Genomic DNA, 20,845 nt, shown 5'->3' with positions numbered 1-20,845 from the left:
GACTCCACCTTGTCAGGTTAATGGCCCTTTGTGAGCTGGCTGGAATGACAGTGATGGTGATGGTGTGCAAAAATGAATGTTCCTACTCGAACACACACACACACACTCATGTCTACTTATAGCTCTCGCTTGTCAGGTCAATTCAGCAATCAGAGCCTACAAGAGCCCACTTTGCACAATGAAAACAGTCAGGATTATAGCGCTATAGACAGCGCTGGGTGTTGATGAGGTTCCGCTCTGACCTTAGGGATATCCGACTTCTTAGCTAGATATTATTCAAGATAATTTTTCCACCATCAGAAGGGATTTTATATGAAGCTCGTTCAGTTTCATGGCCTCTCAAAGACCACCCATGACGGCATCATAACCCCTCCTGGTAAGATTTTGTAACGACAACACCCATAAAAGAGGATTTCACTCAAGTGTGCGACGAAGGACAGTGTAACTGAAGCACATGAGATGCATGCACACTGGTTTGCACATGAGCATAAATACTTGCAGGCAAATTAACGGAATGAGCTGCCATTTCACTTCACTTCATTATTCAGTCTGACATCATGCTCCTATTAGCTGATTTGTTCTTGGAGGAGAACAATTTATTTCCCCGTCCTGTAAGTAGCAACCAGCATATCTGTCCTGCTGGTGTCATTTTCCGTCAGGAGAGAGACTGTTGTGGAGGCTAACAGGAGGAGTTTTGCCACTTGGGAATAGTGAAACAAGTTGTGAATGTGTTAGCGAACACTTTAGCTTTCAGTAGGAGTTGTGTTTCTGAAAACTTGACAAATATAAGAACAATATTTACTGCACTAGCACAAACTTGCAGATGTTTCATGTCATTTCTACAAGGACCACCATCCGCATTAAAACACCTAAATAGATAATTCTCCTTCTAAACATGTAGAGGACAGATGCCATAGAAATCAAGCAGTGAAAAAAATGGTAAAAATGGAAAGATGTTCTGGAAAAACTGTTGTGTCTGTTGCTGGAAACAGTGTTGATGAGAGTATGACTGAAACTAAAAACATTAAAGTTGCAAGTAGTCAAACCAAAACAATGAGCTGAAAGACGCTGCAGTAATCTGAGAGAACTGAGGAAAGGCAATAATTTGTAGGTTTGTTGCTACAAGCAACCATTTTCACATTATCCCAGTGCAAACTTTATGTTATTCATCACGCCTCCAAATGATGTTGCTTTCCCACCAGGCAAAATAACCATCAATAAGAAGAAAACACTAAAAATCTGAGTTATAGGCAACATATTCCTGGAACCAACTAAAGTACCTTTGCATGCTTAAAGGAACATGTGCAAACACACACACACAGGATTTATTACCTTTGATGTCAGTGGCAAACATCAAAAGCAAATGAAGGCAAAGTGCTCCTTGGTTATCATTTTGTCTTCACAATTATTGTAAGATAATGACCGAAATGTCGGTCTACACGTGATAAAACCATCAGCCAGGAAAACACATCTATCTACAGTCCGACCATAAGTCAGTTGTTAACAGGTGAAAGAAATTATCAAGATATTTTCCCCATTTTGCAGCAGATGATTTATTCTATTTGCAGAAAAAGGCAACATCTGTGTTTTATCAATAACATTCAAAATGTATAAAAACGAATAGGAAAAAAATTGCTTGACAGAAAAACTATATTCTAGGAAAAAGAAACAGACAAAAAAACAAAAAAAAACAACATCTGATTCCGAGGCACTTATGGCTTGGCAACACTTGTGCAGTCTGAATTTTCCCAGGTGGTTGTAGTCGAGCGTCAGAGGCCATGATTAAAACCAAAGGGGATGCACTCAAACACAATCACATCACGGTCTGATATGTCATCGCAGGCCTTACAGCTGCTGTTTGGACTTTGTCACTGATCTACAATGACTGTAAGTATTTTCTCTGCAACAAGAGGTGGCCTCTAAAGACAGTATTTATCAATAGTGTATCAAAATGCAGTTCGTTATGGACATAAATCAAGTATTTACAACAGAAAACAGCACAGGAGATGCTCAGTGATTTCTTCCTGGGAATAAAGAGTCTAGAATTATTTGAGCTTTCCAAAGAGATGAGCAGTGGTTATGTTGGGCTGCACTGCTGTCCAGTTTACCCCAGTCCCTCCGCGTCATCAGGTCATTGGCACCTCCTTTTCAAAAACGCCCTCGATCATTCAGAGCTCGGCGAGGCAGCGGAGTCTATGTCGTCATTTTCCAGGTCGTTGGGTGAAGCAGACTGTCCTCCTTTCACTCTCTTCCACTTCATCCTCCTGTTCTGGAACCAAACTTTCACCTAGAGGAAGAAGAGAGAAGCGCGTCAGAAATTAACCAGCTAATTAATGCAACACATAGTACTAAAAATAAATACTCTGCATGCTATATCTAGCTATACTAGATTACACTCAGGGCTCTGCAGTGCACAATGTATTTTTTTTCATGGTATGTAACAGGATCACCGAGGCTATTTTACAACATGCTCAGCAAAAAACAGACTAATAATCCCCCTTAAATCTCCCAGCGCTGAATATAAACTGGCATGGCTTGCGTTGGCCTTGCAAGGAGCATGAATCGTTAGTGCAAAGAGCTCAGTTCTGGCTAAAAAACATCCACCAAATGCAGGCACACAGAATCGTATAGAGAGTGGGTCAAAGGAGTCAACTAGCAGGATGTCAGCCTACGCAGGATGTAAGTTTACTTGCAGTGTGGTTCATGCTCATCTGCGTCTTTTCACTGTTCTGAAATGAGAATGATATCACGCTTTAACTGCTCGGCCAAGAATAGCAATGAAAACACACACTTCTACAGAGTCGAGAAAATTAAAGGGAGAAGAAAAATGTGTGGTACAAATTGTGATTATAGGCGTCCGCTCAAGATTTTATAAACTTTTAAAATGTACAGACTGCCGTTTATAACACGCAGACAAGGCAGTCCAAATACGCTAATAAGTATGATATTCATTATGTCAAACGTAGCCTGGTGTGTGTAAGTTATACACAGACCCACCGTTCATATAACAGACAGTGATATGAATGTTCTTTAAACTGATAGTAATTTGACATGTAATTTCTGTGGTCCTAAAGTGTGAGGTTACTATTCTGTAGTTTTCTCAGTAATTTATCACCTTGATTATTTGAGGACTGAGCTCGTCACTTACTTCTACTGAGCACTGGGGTATAAAATAATTTGTAAACTCATAAAATATCCATATAGATTTTCGGTAGCGTGTATCTGTTATTGGGTTGGGTCTGTCAATGGTATCTGTTGATATTTGGATGAATATAGAACAATAAAGCTCATTTAAACTTGTTGTATTGTGTCAAAATCTAATCACACTAAGTTTCAAGCTTATTATAGTGTCTAAATTCACTCTATAAGGCGAATTCTTCCTGTGGCCATCCAATCGGTCTGAAGTTTGAGTAGAATTTCTCAGGTCAAGGAAGCTTTGGTTGACCCCTGCACATCCCACTTAGCGCACTCCCTGCCCGCCCCTTCGGCAGCACTGGGACTCATGAATCTGATCCCACATACTGTAGCCTCATCGTCTCCAAGTCCTTCTGCTCATCGTGACTGATTGAAAGAACGGCAAAGTGCCAAAGCATGTAGGATGAGTTGGAAAACTCTGGCGAGTTGCAGTGGGAGCGTTGAGTGAAGATGGAACCTGGCTGTGAGTCCGTGTGTGTGTGTGTGTGTGTGTGTGATTCACAGGTCTGTAAAATAGATTTAGCAGCAGACGGCTGTATGTGTGGTCACTGTGGCACCATGGCCTCATTAGGAGAAGCTGGGACATTGGGCCTGACAGACAGACCAGGGTTTTTATCCAGCAGCATCGACACATGTTCGTCCGATTTCATCAAGTTTGGAGCTGCCGCCCACTCATTAAAGCTGCAACCACAGGATGAAAAATATTCTGGAAATAACTACTCATTTTAATAAATGCAACTATGTTTATGCCCCATTATTACTGCATAGTAAAAGAAGAGACGTGTATAATACTGCCCACCCTAAGAAGGATTGATTAAGTTGCTTGTATTGATTTTATTCTACTTTGGTTTTATATTAAAATCCAGTCCACTTATGTTAATCAACATGATTTCATCTTCCTTGAACAACATTTTTCATTGTCGGTTTGCCGCTCGAAATGTATGGCAGTAGTAAGAAAAAAAATATTTGATGTTTCTTGTAACATATGTTTCTACTAGATAAGGTTTTTGGTGGTGAATTGACAATATTATGGATTAAATATAACATCTACTTAAAAGGCAGATCTGCTTTGATATAGAAGCACCAGAAATACTGATGAAAAGCTCAAAGCGTGGTCGTACCTGTCTCTCTGTGAGGTCCAGGTTGACGGCTATCTCGTAGCGACGGAGCCTGGTCAGGTAGTTATGATGGGTGAACTCTGCTTCGAGCTCCCTCAGCTGCTCCTTGGTGAACGCTGTGCGTTCTTTCCGAGCTTTGCAGCTGGAGTCCACCTTAAAACTAGAGTCTTGGATATCTGGAGAGAGAAATGCATTTCATACAGGGTGAGGTGCATCCACATTTGTCTATATATCCCATTTAAGTATTTTTCCTCAAGGTTAGTGCTGCAATATGAAAATATTCTAATAATACGGGAGAATAGGGGAGAATAACTATTTCAAAGCTTCATCCCATTTTCCTTCAACCGAGATCATAGTTTTTGACCTTTAAAACCTTTATTTTCACATTATTCAGGCTTAATCTGATTTGAATTAGCTCCCAGTTAATTTTGTGACTAGCCTCCATTTGACTATAAAGAAAAGGTTAAAGACCTTTCGGCCCAACAAACCACAACTCCAAAAGACTTTTTAATGAGAGGCCCCTCGTATAGTAAACACCAAAACCAGCACTTTAAAAACTCGACCACCCTGATCTGAGCTTACGAGTCCTGTTTACCTGCAATATGTGAGCAGTCACAACGCGAACATGCATTTGTATTTTTTGCCTGCACTCTGCCTTTATGCGTTTTCACATACGAGTGCAAATTTGCACATTTGTTTGCTCACTCATGTTGCGTGTGAGAACATACTAACACAGGGCAGGGGCCACCAAGTCGGCCACAGAGGGACCGAGTTAGAAGAGGAATGCAGCGGAACATCGTTAAAGCCTCTAACAAAAGAACAAAGGTGCGGATGTGCCCAGGTCCGAGTGCTACATGGGTGTGTGCGAGTGTCAGAAGATTTCCCTCCGGAGCACTTAAAGGAGATTCACATTAACTCATCTCTCTGTGACAATAAATACATCAGAAAAAAAGCTGGAGTTACTTCTGAATGTAGCAGGGTCAACGAGTAAATGTGATCTGAATTAGACCACGTCAGTTTCACTATTAAACTGTTTTAACATTGATTATTCAACATTACACATTACATAAGAGATGATTAGTACAGTTTATTGCTAAGATTATTATTATTATATCCCAGGAAATGGTAGAATTATAAACTTCAATTACTGAACCAGGTCGAATCTAAATTAAAGCCATCTGATTTAATTCGCAGTAAAACCGTTCTTGTGTTTTAAAGAGAATGAGTTTGGGTAATAATTGTGCCTTGGTAGCAACACTAGCAGCTGATGTAATCTCCAGAAAATGGCTCTAATTTGTCAAAGTGAGAAGTTTTGCTTGGTGCTCGCCAGAACACCAGGCCAGAATGCGAAATGGACTGCGGTACCTGATCCAGATGTGACTGGGCAGACCAGGAGGACACGTGTGCATGTGTGTGTAATTTGTGCATATCTGCTTAATGTGTGCAAATGGCTGATGTGTGCTCTGGACAGCCCATGTGTCATGCTGAAAAGGCTTCTTATTGTTGTTTAAATATCAGTAATGACGCGCTACCCTGACTGTTCCAGGACTGCTCGGCCTGGTCAGGTCTGTTCTGGAGCTGTGTCAAGCAGGCTTAGTTAGACTGAACACCTGGCAGGGCACATACTGGCTCTCACTAAACAGGCCCCCAATAAATATCCTGCACAGCCAGAGGCCGTAAACTCACAGGCAGAAGGCTTCTACACTCAGCAGGCTCCTAAAGACAAACAGCATTTGGTGCTTTTTTGGGTGGATGGTGCAAAAGCAGTTTGTCTTAATCAGGGCTGAATTAAAGCCGTTGTAAAGGAGCAGTTGTTTTAAAGCACAAACTCCAGCAGAAAATTACACATCTGCTTGATCACATCATTTGTGTGACAGTGGGGGACGTATTTAGCAGTAAATAAAAGATGGCTTACAACACAGAATAACACTTTGTCACTTTGTAAACACGGAAAATTACTAATAAGAGTTAACTTAATGTGAATAAATGCAGACTTACTTTTACATAATGAATTGTCACAAGTTTAACTCGAAAGTTTAACTTGAAATCGACCTGGTAAGGATTTGTAGACGTGTGTAGAATGTTAATAAATGTTTACGCTTCTTAAGAACTCGCACATATATTATGGGGTGTCACTTATTAAGTATTTATATACTGCTAATAAAGGGGCAGTAAGTGTAGGAAATAATTATTGAAAGCAGTAATGTCAGAAAAAAAGTCAGGACTATGTTTAGTTGCTAGAACTATAATGTTTTATCAACAGGCCTATTATATACTGTATAAATAAATGTTGGCCAAACTTTTATTTGAAGTTGACATATCAGATATGAGTTCAGGCTTTTGGAAACATCACTGAGTGCACCACATTTCCATATCGGTACATATACACACAGACACAAGCACACAGACTCTATACTCACTCTGTATGTAATGTGAATGCCTTCAGGACATTTTCCTAATATATGCTCTTCTACCAGCTAGTCAACGCAAGACTGAACGTCTCTTTTCTGGAACCTAGAACTGATGCAGCGGTCAGACATGCTGCATGCACTCAGTGGGAGATTGTATTACGGCTTAACGACAGGAAAATGTCAATGGATAAGAATGTAAAACGTGGGCTCGCAGGCAGAGTGATTTTACCAGACGTGGTCTGGCATGTTTTCAGTGTAGTGAGTGGAGGTTACAATAAGGTAATGGGGGGGTGGCGACTTTACTCCCCCCTCTTCTCCTCTTCAATTAGACTCATATCTGTTGCAGACATTGGTGATGTAGTTTTTTTCAAATAATCAGAGCACGATTAGTTTGTTTAGTGTGGAGAAACTTGACTTCCTCTGTAAGTTAGATGACAACACCTGGACTGTTGTGATGGTTGTGAAGTAAACCCGTGTAGCACTCGAAGTGGATAAAAGTCAACAATAAGATTTGTAAATACTGCACCCGTCTGTCTGTACAACTGAATCCCATTTAAAAAATAGTTAAAAATGCTTTTAGTCCTTATAAAGTTTTACAACATGAATTTCTCCAAAATAGGAGTAACATATTTATTAGTATTTATTGTGAACCTCTCTCTCATCATGTAACATCATCTTTGTGAAGATAAACTAAATAAGCTCACGTTTTAAAAAGATAAATAGAAATTTCAGACATTAAACCTGTCGGGTATCATTTACTTTTCCTTCTTAGCAAAATGTGAAATACATGGGAATAAACTGCATAATGTTAACAACAATGTTCTTATTGTATTTTTGAATATGTAAAGACATATGAGCTAATATTTTGTGGAAAAATACTCTGGAAGCATGATGTGAAATATAATATTTATAGTTATTTAACTTTAACTAAATTGAATGAATATTTTTAAATGGTTTCTTTTTTTCAAAAACTCCAAGTTTATAAACTACTTTTACGAAACTCTAATCCTAATAATGAATACACTCTGCAGCACCTGTGATGCCTTTAAAAACATTTCCCCGTACAAGTCTGATTTCATTTTTTACCCAGTGTCTTGAATGTGACCACACTATTGTAAAACAATGGTCTATTTCCAACGGATACAACATCGCAATGAAACATTCAAATGCCACATTAATCACTCCAGCCCTTTGGAAGCACTTGAACAATAAGAGGATGCAACTGCTACTTAAAGCGTGTGTCTTAAACACAAAAGTCTTGTCACCTACTCACCTTTCACATAACAATGTGGTGAGAGTGCCAATTTGGTGAGAGAAATTTTGTCCGAGTCAGCTTTGATACTAGGGAAGGAAGAAATGCTTAACCCTGGCATACTCACTATTTTTTGAGATTTTATTGGAGCAACAATGGCTGCAGTTTTTTTTGTTTGCACCTGTGTCTGTTTATGTTTGGAAATTGTGGGAATATAATTTTTTCAAATTTAATCCAAGTAATTTTAGAAAGTTTGTTACACTGCTCTCCTACACTTGTGCACAGTAGAAAATAAATATCGACTAAAATGTTTAATGCTCTCAAATTTCATTACTTTTTCTTATTCTAAGTTCTTTTGATGGGTTTTTTGATTGCCTACTTTTTCTTGTAAACACAAACACCCCAGCTGACTCCCCCCTATCCCAGCAAACCCTGACTCACCTGTGACATCTCTCTTCCTCTTACTGGAGCTCTTCTTGTCCGAGTCAGCGGACGCCACGCTCTGGGGTGAGTATTCTCCATCCAGGCACCCAGGCACAGACCCTGGCAGTCTCTCTGCACTTACACTGTCCAACTCAGGCCCTCCACTCCCGCCTCCACCTACTACTGCAGGGGCAACAACAGGCAGGCAGGCCTCAGATGCCCTAACACGTGTCTCACAGGCGTTGAACTGCCAGTCAGCTCTTTGGTACTGGCTCTCTTGGTACAGTCTGTCGTCACGGGGGTAGGCTGGGTGCGGCGCAGTCGGCACCAGGCAGGAGCTGGAGAAGTCTGTGTAGGCTAGGAACTCAGGCTTCTGGTGGAGGGCAAAAGGGGCCTGCTGGTAGGGTGACTGCAGACTGCCTCCAGGGACCCCTGAGTGAGGGTTCCTCATGCAGCCCCAGATAGGACTGCTGGGGTGGGCGCTCCGCATGCAGCTGCTGGCTGGCTGATCCATGGTGATGTAAAAGCACTTCACACACTCTTGAAAAATGTCTTATTACAAGTCTTTTCGCCCCCTTAGAAAGTAACTTTAGAAAGAACCGTAAATCTGTCTCTTTGTCACTTTTGAGAAACATCCAATTCGGCCGACTAAATGCACATCATCGTTTCACTGCATCCACTGCTGGAATAAGCACTTCTCTCAGAGGCTGTTGACTCTTCCACAGTCCAGAACGTGTGAGGATAGACGCCTTCCTGTGACAGCGTGTTTCCCTCTCTCTCTGGGAGTGTATGTGACGTCCTTTGGAGCCTCTGTTGTGCACACACTCTCTCACACACTTTCCCTCTGTCTTGCACTCACACACCCTCTCTCCCTGACTGATCTGGCTGGTTTGTGGCTCGGCAGGAGAGCTGCATCCGCAACTGCATGACTCCCCTTCTCGGGCTGGCTGTTTTCACAACTCTTCTAAAGCATTCTTGACAAGTGAGCCCTCCTCCTTTTTAAACGTATAGGTGGGAAAGAGTGGCAAGTTTATGGACTGTAATGTGAGATTGCAGAGGAGGAGCCTGCCGGCCACATGTTGGTAGTACCCTCCAACCAACCCTTCCTCATCAACTATTAATCACGGGGGAAATTTTATATGCACATCTAATGGGCTTTCCAGACGCGGGGCTTTTTAAAGGGACATTGTCTGTAAAATATAAAGTGAGCACCCACCCACATGGGAGCTGGAGACCCTGACTGATGTCAGCTCCTTAGCACATTCTGACACCCAATTTAGTTCCTTTTTTGACACCCTTTTGAGGAAAGTTAACCCTAACCGTTTCCCACTGGACCCCTGATCCCTGCCTGTCCTATGCAATCTAAAAAGTATTTTTTTCTTCCTATTTTTATGAGTGTGTGTGCACATTAATGCTACACACCCACATCCACCTGGCTGGACTTAGCTTAACTTTGAGGTGATAGAAGGACTGCTTTTGTTATTGGTTATGCACACCTCTTGAGGTTTTCTCACTTTAGCGAAACACAGTATGAAATTTCAGAGCCACATTTCAAAAATACAAGCTCATATTTTCTCTTTGCAAACACTGAGACTCAAAGATGTGTGCTATTTTTTTTCCTGTGCATGTTCCGTGCATTTGTGGAGCTCGTCTTACTTACTACATCTGAGATATAAAGCAGCAGTAGCAATTGTGTGTGACAGCCATCACGTGCAGATGAACCACATCTGGATCAAGCTACGATGTCATTATTCAATTTTCTGATCACTGATTTTTAATCTCTGCACACTACTCACGGCCGAAGCCACTTCCCCATGAAGTCATGTCTCTAATGCCATTAAAACCTTTTTTTTGGCTAAACCAAATTTTGGATTCGATTTCAGCATCTCTGTTACCCAATAAACCCACTGAACCACACGTTACTGAAATACAGGTTTTTTCATTCTGCTCATTTTTGTGAGCTGAGGTTGAGCTTTCAGCCCTGTGTGTCCTCATTTTATTCCAGATATGTCAGACAAGAGAAAAGGTGGATCACACCTCCACTGAGAGGAAACAAAAGATAGGAGGTAAGTTTTGGAGTTAAAGACTGTGAGCTAGGAAAAAGCTGACTAAGAAATGGGCTAAAAAGTTAAAATGGCCATTTCTCCACATATGACCAATATATTCTGACCCTCTTTTGAAGACACTGCTTTTCATTGCTACAAATTCCTTAACAGAAAAAGAAAGTGCACAAAGACAGCAAATTCTATACAGATGATCTGAATGTCCATTACCCAAAAGAGGAAAAGTAAGATTAGAAAAGTAAAATATCGGATTACAAGAAAGGCAACAAAACTAGAAGTGGACAAAGAGAAAGTCAGAGAAAAAGAGACAGAGAGGAGCGTGTTTGAGGTCACACACCAAACCCTTTCCATTTACCAAGCGAATTGTTGAGCCATGAAGCATCCCTTGCTTTTACTGGCAGTCTGAGCCCTGGCCGCACCGCAGGGAGCAAGGGTTACACTACATTTGTGGTCAGAGCTGGGGCCATCTGTGTGTCAGTATAAATTAGAGTGAGTGCTGTGAAAATATGCGTCAGTGTCCATATGACTCAAAGAAAGTGATAGAAGGTGTGATTGAAGGTGTGCACTTCTGTGAATATGAGAACAAGTGTTTGATGTTATTAAAATAAAAAATTCAATCACACCTAAAAAAAAAAAAAAAGAAAAGTGGCACAAACAGGAATCCATATACCTTTCTAGAAATTTAGTGATGTAGTCACTACTCTCAGGGCTTACTGATAAACTAATGTAGCTAGTAGGACAACTGTAAGCAAGATGACGCCAGAAAGAAAAATTCCAGCAATTAGGATGAAAAGGTTACGAGTGTCAGGGTTAACCATGGTTAAATTTCTCACAGTTCTTATAAACATTTCCAATTTTACTTATTATTAAATACTTGGTTGATTAAAATGATTTAAAAAAAACTCCCCCGCTCACAGGTAAGACAGTTTACCACCAACTAAAGTTAGCGATGGTCTTTGAAACACATGGATTCCGGACTCGCTCTCCCTCCTTATTGCTCGTACATGCTGAGTTGTATGCATTGGCTAAAAATTCTATTTATTAATTTTGAGTATTATTTTTTATACCTGCTCTGTCAGCATCCCAATACATAAAAATATGAGTTTTTTAATTGTCAAAATAAAAATATACATATTTGTGTGTCCTCCTCAGTACTAAACTAAATATTACTACATTTTCCAGTCCAGTACCAGTATATATCAAACTTCAGGGAACCACTCCTTTGTATTTAGTGTATGTCATGTGTTGCTATAACTACTGTCTTCCTAAGACTGATTTTTCTAAGAAAATGTGTGTGAAAAAACATCTTTCTGCACCTCCCTCAAATCCCACATCTCTGGAGGTGGAGTCTGCACTCACAGGAAGCTCCATAAACAGATTTTACACCATAACCCAGAAAACTGACATTTATTGTCATAAGAGATTGTCCATTGCCTTTGTGCACAGCTTTACGTTGTGTTACATTGTGTTCATTAAAAAGGGCAGTGTGATCTGTCTGTTAGCTGACGGTGCTGATGTGCATTCATAAAATGTATAGGTCATCTATGTTTTGAATTCTCCAGTCCTCTATTCTTGCAGAAGTTTCTGCAAGATCGTTCATTATTATGCAAAACTGCACATTTGCAAATCTAAGTTCTCTAAGTTTAACTTAATGTGTGGCCACTGATATAATTTTTTATGTGTTGTCTGTGTCCAGAATAATAATTCTTCTCCATAAAACACAACCGTTGTCCAAACAACTGGCTCAGGTCCTGTTGCACTGAATGACACATGCTTCATCACCATGTGTACACACACACACACACACACACACACACACACACACACACACTGCGGTTTAGTATCAAACTAACACGGCTCTGCTGCCACAAATATTCGCTATAGCACCAAATGTAGATTAATACAATTCTGAAAGCAGTTTCCAATGTATATATGCAATAATAATATCAGGCTTATTTTTTAAGAAACAGTGATTTGTAATTTAATGTGTATGATGAGCTGGATCTGTTCAACATGTTACAGTACTGTTCTAGCAATATATGACTGTGAGAAACTCAGGAGTATCTTGGCCATACACATCACGGTTTGCAGATAAATGAGCTGGGCATGAGTCAAATCTACCCTCACCCTGCCGACAACCTGTTTCTGTCAGTCTAGCCTAGCGGTGTGTGTGTGTGTTTGTGTGTGTGTGTGAGTGCGCTAGTGCATGAGAGAAAGTGGGAGTATGAAATAGAGTGAAGAAGAATAAGAGAGCATAAGCTTTTATGCATGAACACAGTATTGGTGAAAATTGCTTCTCTTTGGGATGTTTGCATAACAGCAACATAAAGTTGCAAATTGTTATATAAATGTGTGCATGCATGTGTGTGTGTGTGTGTGTGTGTGTGTGTTTTCATTTGATCCATCTTTGTGACACTGGCAGGATTAGAGCCCTCCATCAGTCTCTCATGTCTGACAGCATGACCCAACGTGACCCCACGTTCACCTGGGTCTCACTGGAGCCTCTTATCTCTGCTACTGTGCTGAGGACGAGCGGGGGATGAGTGTGAGAAAGAGGCATGGTAAAAGAGGGTGGGAAAAACAAGCTTATTTAACTCAATGAAACATAACCCCCAAAATACTTTCAAATATCAGATAAATCATCCAGGCTCATATCTGGTCAGTTTACACCACCACTGTCTGAGCAACTGAGATACTATCTGCTGCCCAGCTGACACAGTGATAGGAGCCAATAAACATGACTACTGGTTTCTTTCACTCTTGCTGATACAGCCAACACCCACATCTCAGCACATAATCAGCTTCTGTGGAACAACAGCATTCAAGGGTCTGGTATTATTTGAAAGTTAGTAGGAAATGTACTTCATTAAAAGTATAAATTACACTTACAACAACAGTAAGTACCATAAGGAACAGTGAAAAGCAGTTTCTGTCATTACAATGTGTGACATGTTACTGAAAACTTCCACACTGAATAAAATCATGTTATGAGCCTTGAACACAAAGCCGTATTTTGATGCTATGATGTAATTGCAGTTCTGGCATGTACAGTATTATTATAAATGCATAGCTATTATGTACAATTTGCAAATAGGTTGTGCAATGACCTGTGTAATGTTCCTAAGCTTTAGTGAAACATATATTTTCTGCACAGTCTGTCTTTCATGAATGGGGTGGTTTTGAGTCTTCAGTTTGCCAACTGAAATACCTAAAGCCAATCGCGATGCTGGCTAAGCAATGGAATCCTGTTCTGACAGACAGACTATATTTTAAACTTATTCAGAACAGGAGGATAATGCCAGTGCTTTTGTCTGTACGTTCTTCTAAAAATGCTGTTATGGTTTTTATGTAAAATCTGTATTCTTGCCTTCACAGAACAGTTAAGTGAAATACACACAAGTGAAATTGAGCAACAACAGACTTCTTATTAAAAAAATATGGCAAATAACTTAAGAAAACTTTAGTTAGTTTAAACATCTAGAGGCAAAAGAGTAACATTATCATTTGCAAATGCAAGTACAGTATTCTCCTTTTAGTTCGGTTTTGGTCTCAACCAACTCTTCTACATGCTGATGTTTGCTAGACAAGTAGCAACATAAGTTCACAGGAACCATTACATCACCCCACAGCCATCATACTGGACGAGCCAGCTAATTAGCTTGTTTGTGGCATTTAATTACCAACTGGTGGCAGTCTAAAGACAGTATCAAGTAATGCACATTTTCAAAAGCAAACTGTAACAACTCATGTGACTATGTCTCATCTTAGGTAATGCCTGGCCACAAATGTACAGCTCTCAGCATATTTACTAATGGTTCTGTTGCAGAGACTTGGCTCCAATATTGATATAAAATCTCTGGATGTCTGACTGACTGACCGACCAATCCATCATAAAATCTATTTTTGTTCCAATATTATTCCAATGCTAGGAACAATCTGCAAACTATCTGCTGATTGAAATGTATTGTCTGTAAGTAAGGAAGTAAGTAGTGTATAGGAGGTGGACAGGGACACCCACAGGTGCTAATAATCACACATGATCGCATATGATTGAAATCAAGTGTTGGCAACTGTGTTCTGCTATTGTGAGGGAACATTATAGCTCTCTAAGGCTTTGGCCTCTCATCATCTTGTATTATGAAATTGTTTACCATTTTTCCTGTAAGAAAATACTCCACAGGTTAAAGCCAGTTAGTACCACAATATATCTGTGTGAATTTCTTAGATGAAAAATCTTCATAAATGTAAGCAAGAACATGTCGGTGGGCTGGTTACTTTAAACCACTTCAGTCTGTTTAGATATTACAGCAGAGCGGCTTTCAGAGAAATGGCTTACGTTTTATGAAAGTGAAGTGGTACATTTATTATGTACAGAAATCCCGTAAACCCTTTGAATGTAGTGGAAGATAGCTGTAAATACAAAATTAGATAAGTCAAAGACTGTAATTCAAAAGGCAGCAGAGTGCCACGCCAGTATTGTTTAATAGACAGCTTCTGGCATCCTTGTAGTAGAGGTGTGCTTCAGAAATATGAAGGCCACCGGGAGAAATTTTGACAAACATCAACTGAGTTCAGGTTCTGGACTGGTTCTAGTGCTGGTTCAACATGCAGACTCTCAAAGTTGTTTGTCTGATTATATCTCTGCTGTCACAACAACACAACAGCAAGTACTACAATGCACTACTAATGCATTTATGCTGCTGGTTGTGGTCCCTGTGGAAAGAACTGGTTCTTAAATTAAGAGCCGACTCTGAACCACTCCTTGAAGTGGTTTGGTAGAAAAGGGGCATTTGACATGAGGTCTGGAGGAGCCAGGGATCAAGCTGCCAACACAGACAAGAGCTTTGGTCTGTCATTTATTGTTGGGCAGGTAGTGGACCAGCTATATATGTTCCAAACAGTTGCTTGATCCTTGAAATGACTTTGTTGAGGGTGTGGAAGTAAAAAAAAAAATTAGCAAAGTTGACTGAAAACTAAGAGAATTTGCAAAAAACATAAGTAAAAAGAAAAAAGAAAAGAAAAGCAGTGACTTCCTTTTGAGATTCTCACCTCACATTCAACTTGATCCAGAGGGAAACAAAGTTTAATTTGTGAAAATGAAACAAAGTAGGAGTATTATGTGTTTTAGTGAGATATCAGTGACAAAATGTTAGTGCAAAGTGTGAATTAATACGCCACTAAGATAATTCAATTTCTCTTCTTCAAGAGCTATGGTTGCCAAGTCAAATAAAATTGCATTTATATGGCTCTGCCTCAAATTAGATAAAAAAAGTGATAGTATTAACATTTTAAATGGAAAGATTTTCAGTGTCAAAATCAAACAAAAATGTGAAATTCTTCGGTTGAGAGTGAGCTCATCATGTGAGCTCAAAGTGCCAAAATGTAGTGGTTTAAGAATAAATTGTTTCTCTTGTACTGCACTGAATAAGTGGAACTTCTCAACTCTCAGTGAACTGACCTCAAGCATGTTGTCTTGTCTTATAGTTAAGTTTTCCAGCTTCCATGTTGGATAATGTTACAACAATAAAACAGCTAATCTTTACCTCACTGACACCACACCACAAAAACTAATTTCCCTGCTGCCACAGTATTACCACATACTGTATAATATGAGCTGGGTCTGACAGTGGAAGCCAGGCTACTGATTTCATTGGCAACTACATTGGATTTTTGTTCCAGCCACATTCTCACTCAGCTATGGGCCACAGTGTGAGATAATGCTTTACTTATGGAAAATCAATTGAAGAGTGCTCTCTAGTGGCTTTCACCTGGAACAGCTGGAACAATCCTGAACCCTCTCTCATTTAAAGCAAATTAATATCTTTGCGAACCAAGTGTCAGTGGTATTTTAGTTTGTTTCAGATAGTGATTGGATTAGTGGGTTTTAAAATTTCCATACATGTTCCCACTAAAGAAGCTTTTAAAACCTTGAATCATAGTTATTTGTCTTAGTCAAGAAGTCCAAAAAAGCTAGTTATTAATCTTTTTCTTGAAAGGCAAGTGTGTGAACCAGCTTAGCAGCAGGATGCAGCGTTATTGCCATGACGGACAATCAGTTACATTCACTTTTTTCCAGTGTTGTGCAACTGATGTTCTTTTATACTTTTGCCAGAGACAAATAAATCAAACTCGCTCCAAACATTCAGCACCCATCCATCACATTTGATAGATGGTACATATCATTCAAATATCAGGCTATTTTAGAAGGGCCTGCGTGCTGCTATTGTGGCAAAGCTGCTCTCTGCGGTGACCTTCAGAGTACCCATTCACATGCACACAGCTGCAATACAGGAAACCAGCACCATCTACACCAAGCTGCTGGTGATCACCCTGGCTATTTAGGAGCACAAATCACAAGATAAATCAAACTAAATGTCTGTGAGGTCCAAGGAAATACCAATATTTGCGGGTGTCCGGAGGGGCTGATGGGATATGCATGTATGTGTGTGTGTTGCCGTGTGGACAGTAGCACTATAGCGTGTTCATGGAATACCTTCCTTCCTGTCTGCCTCATCTTGTTTTCAAGCAGCACAAGGCTGGACTTCCTGCTGTGGGAGCTAAGACCCTTTGAAGAGGCCTGCTAAGTGCAATCCCTGGAGGGTTGTCATGATCAGCCTTGGACAACAAACACCTCAAAAGGGAGCAAAGTTTGTGGGCCAAACATTTCCTCAATCACTGAACAAGTTCTTATCCCTATCGTGGAAAGTTTTAGCTGTGCAGAGGAATGAAGTCGCTCACCGATAGGGAAGAAGACAACATATGCATATACAATATGTATGTAAGAACAACCACACACACAAAACAATCTTGTGAATCCACATGCAGGTCACAAATCCCAAGACATAAATACAAAAAAGGAGAGAACATTACTATAACAGGCGTGCAGACAGACCCGCACACATCATTTCCCTGTAGTTTTGCCAGCAGTGATAAAGAAAAATTGTGATTTGTGATTACAGTAATCTCTCCTCCTATGATTCCTGTAAAAGGAGTGATGCAGGGAGGAAGGGAAGAGGATGAAAAAGGGGGAGTCCTGTCTGCACAACAGCATCCTGTTTGGCTCTTGGTGGAAGTTTTGTATATGCGTGCAAATTACTAGATGTGACTGATGTATGGGCATGCAAGCAACACGAAACTGGTAAAGTATATGTGCAATAAGACTTGTCTATGTATATCAATGCGAGGAGTAATGTGCAGAAGAAGTGTCTTACTGCCAACAATTTAGAAGAAAGGACTTCCATTTAACAAAGGATTTGACAGCATTTTGAATAATACTGTTGTCGTTATATAACAATACAGTGCTGACAACTAAATGACTCAATAGGAAACTTTCATTGTAAGAGCATTTTTAGCTACTGAACTAGGAAAAGTTATTTCTGTGACTCAATTTTTGCACAGTGCTCTTATAGTATAAGCAGTTCAAACAATGTATTTAGTTCAAAAGTATATCTATATAAGACATCTTCTTATCTGCTAATAGATATACAGAAAACCACATGCATGAAAATATTTTTTCTGATGCTTGATATCATGCTGAAATCATTGGCAGTATTAATGTAAAAGCAATGTAACTTGACTTTTATGTTGCTTCATATTCTAGTCCATTGTTATTCCCACAGTGTCAGATAATGACTCTTCGATTTCAAACTGATGCTAAAGGTGTAACCATGCTTCTAGGTTCTGTATGTAAGCAAATGTATGGGGGTTACAATCTGAGATGTTCGCATCTGTGATAGAAATCCGTTTCCACTGGGGACAGGGTACTGTTTAGAAACCACAATTTACTGAAGTAGAATAAATGTAGAAATGGAGATGGGGAATTACGTTGTTTAACCTGCTCCTCTAACTGCTCCATCTTCTTTTCCATTTCTTTTTTTCTTTCACGCAGGACTTTCCCATAGAAGACATTGGGGGGACATTTAAGCCCAGTATGAGGCATTGTGCGTAATCCTAATGACCATTCTAGGAAGCACTAACCTAACCCTAACGCAGTTGTCTTTGTGCCTAAACCACATCATGATGTTTCCACAACTGTAACAGAGCCTGGATGACAGTTCTGACACGCAGCTGCTATTATTCCCCAGGTGTAAAATGATAAAGTAAGATTAGCTGGCATTTGAAATTTAGTCAGTATGACATGCCAAAGGACTTATAAAGCCTCAGTATTCGACACCTTGGAAAGTATCATCTTGTCATGCTGGGGGGTGGGAATGTGTTGTAGATGTCTACAAAATCTACTTTGCAAACTGTAATAGCCTAAAGCCAATTCCAACCAAACTTAAGTGAAAATTCTGTCCAAAATAATGTCAAGTTAAATGGAATTATGCAACATTATTAGCAAACCTTTTCTTTTCTTGGAGTATGCCTGTATCGTATCTTTTAAATAGCTTGGCACCTTTAGGTTGCTTAAATTGATTCACTATTTCAGCCATTTTTTAGAAAAACACACCAGATGTTTTGTCAAAATACAGTAAAGGAGACATGGAAACATGAGAGACTGATCTCAATAGGACAAAAAGGCCTGAAGTCAACCTTCAGCCCACAATAGCAGGTTGCTCAGTTACTGTACAGCATCATGTTCCGAAATATGATATGCGTTAATGTGCTCAATTTTAGAAGCAATCACTGCAGTGGAAATAATCACCATATTCAGCTCCCAAAGCATGTAATAAATTGTCAGTGTCATTATCCACTGTATGTGTAATGTGTGCACGCTGAAACCTTTGGTTTTCAGAGTTATTTTTGGGTTAATGCACTGTCTGCACTGTTAAAGCCACAGAATACAAGGGTATGATAAAACACAAAGTATCTCTGATACGTGATAAATGGGCAGTGACAGTTTCCATTATGATAACTACTCTTGTGCATTGTGTGGTCAAGCTATGATATCGTGAGTGGAGGGCATGATATTGTGTGTGGTAAAACATGCAGTGCCAGAACATACACAAGAAAACAAACGTCTATATTTACTAGATGACGCTTTTACGATGATGGATACTGTACTATACCTGACTGTGAGTCAGCTCTCAATCCAAAGGGGGGGGGGGGGGGGGGAGGGAAGAAGACGAGGAAGAAAATAAAAAGGAAGCGGAGGAAAGAAATTCCAGATGTCAACAGTAAAGTTTGTTCAGCTCCGGTTTGTGGCCACTGGAGCTTTGTGTATCTGCCCCTGCTAAAGCTATTACCTCCGGCTGCTGCACTGGGGGAGCAGCACAACAAAGCCAGAGAATTCTCGGAAGCCCTTCAATCAAGTTCTTCAACATTGTCCCGACACTGCTGCCGCTCGCTCTCCTAAGAACACACTGTTAATTTGACAGGGTGGAAGAAGATGAAGGCATGTGCCCCGATCCTGCAGTATTGTGTAATGTTTGAATGTATGTGTGCACGAGTGCATAAGGGAAAACGCATTCACTGCTGTACAAACTTACAGCAGTAAGTAAATTAGTACTTTGTTTTTACGTGACTTATGAGTAGAGGACATATCACACTCCCCACCACTAAGTGGACAAAACAATCCAACCGTAATGAAGTCAATACAACCAATTGAACCAGCTGTTGAACAACCAAACTTGCAGAAACCGATGTCTTTGCCGTCTTGAAAATACATTTACAGCGGTCAACTTACTGTCTGATGACGTCTCCATTCATCAGTGTATGTTTAATGATTCATACAGTGATTGTTCTGGTAACAGGATGAAGATTAAATTTAACCAGTCACAGGCCACAGTCTTGAGAACACGAACCCCAAAACATTTGGAGGAAAATACTGTGCACTTTAACATTTAAATCTCCCTTTGTTAAACCAACAGAATGTAAACCAAGTCACAGAAAGGCCCAGAAAAAAAATACAAAGAATGTGATCAGGGATGTCTGTACGGTTATATTTTTAGTAAATATAATTCCAGCTTCAGCATAAAATTGCTGCCTACATGCATTAGAGCTACAGTATTGAAAATATCACCGATATACAATATCATGATACCAGTGTTATGCATTAAATTAACATTACTACCCACGTAAATAAGGAATTACAGTTCAGTACAGATTTAGTTAAATGGTGATAATTTAACCAAAGTATGATTGGCAGAATATTGATTAATCAATATTATTAAGCTTCACTCATTAGCAATAACACTGATTATTATACAATTGTATATATTTTTATATAATGTATATATATATATATATATATAAAACACTGAAAGAAGACATTCTGCGGTACGGTTGTTGAATTTTGTTTTGTTTTGTTTATGTCCGTAGGTTGACGTCATCTTGTCCTTGGATGTCCTGTTTAGTTTGCTTGCCACCTCTGCGGATGGACACGCATCATTTCAAAGATTTTTCCATGTTCTTCTTCCCATGGCCATGTTTTAACCACAATTA

At 39.8% G+C, this 20,845-nt stretch overlaps 1 protein-coding gene across 1 annotated transcript; it reads right to left on the bottom strand.

Moving 5' to 3' along the window:
* Nucleotides 1–1,542: 1,542 nt before the first annotated feature.
* meox1 (mesenchyme homeobox 1) lies at nt 1,543–9,791 on the bottom strand. Its single transcript, XM_026350946.1, has 3 exons — nt 8,418–9,791; nt 4,317–4,489; nt 1,543–2,287 (listed from the first exon to the last, which is right to left on the bottom strand). Exons 1-3 carry the CDS (start codon nt 8,911–8,913, stop codon nt 2,165–2,167), a joined length of 792 nt encoding a protein of 263 aa, XP_026206731.1. The 5' UTR covers nt 8,914–9,791; the 3' UTR covers nt 1,543–2,164.
* Between the last annotated feature and the right edge of the window lie 11,054 nt (nt 9,792–20,845).

This window comes from Anabas testudineus, chromosome 19, assembly GCF_900324465.2.
Source record: "Anabas testudineus chromosome 19, fAnaTes1.2, whole genome shotgun sequence".
Taxonomy (NCBI): domain Eukaryota; kingdom Metazoa; phylum Chordata; class Actinopteri; order Anabantiformes; family Anabantidae; genus Anabas; species Anabas testudineus.
This window is presented reverse-complemented; position numbering and strand designations above follow the sequence as displayed.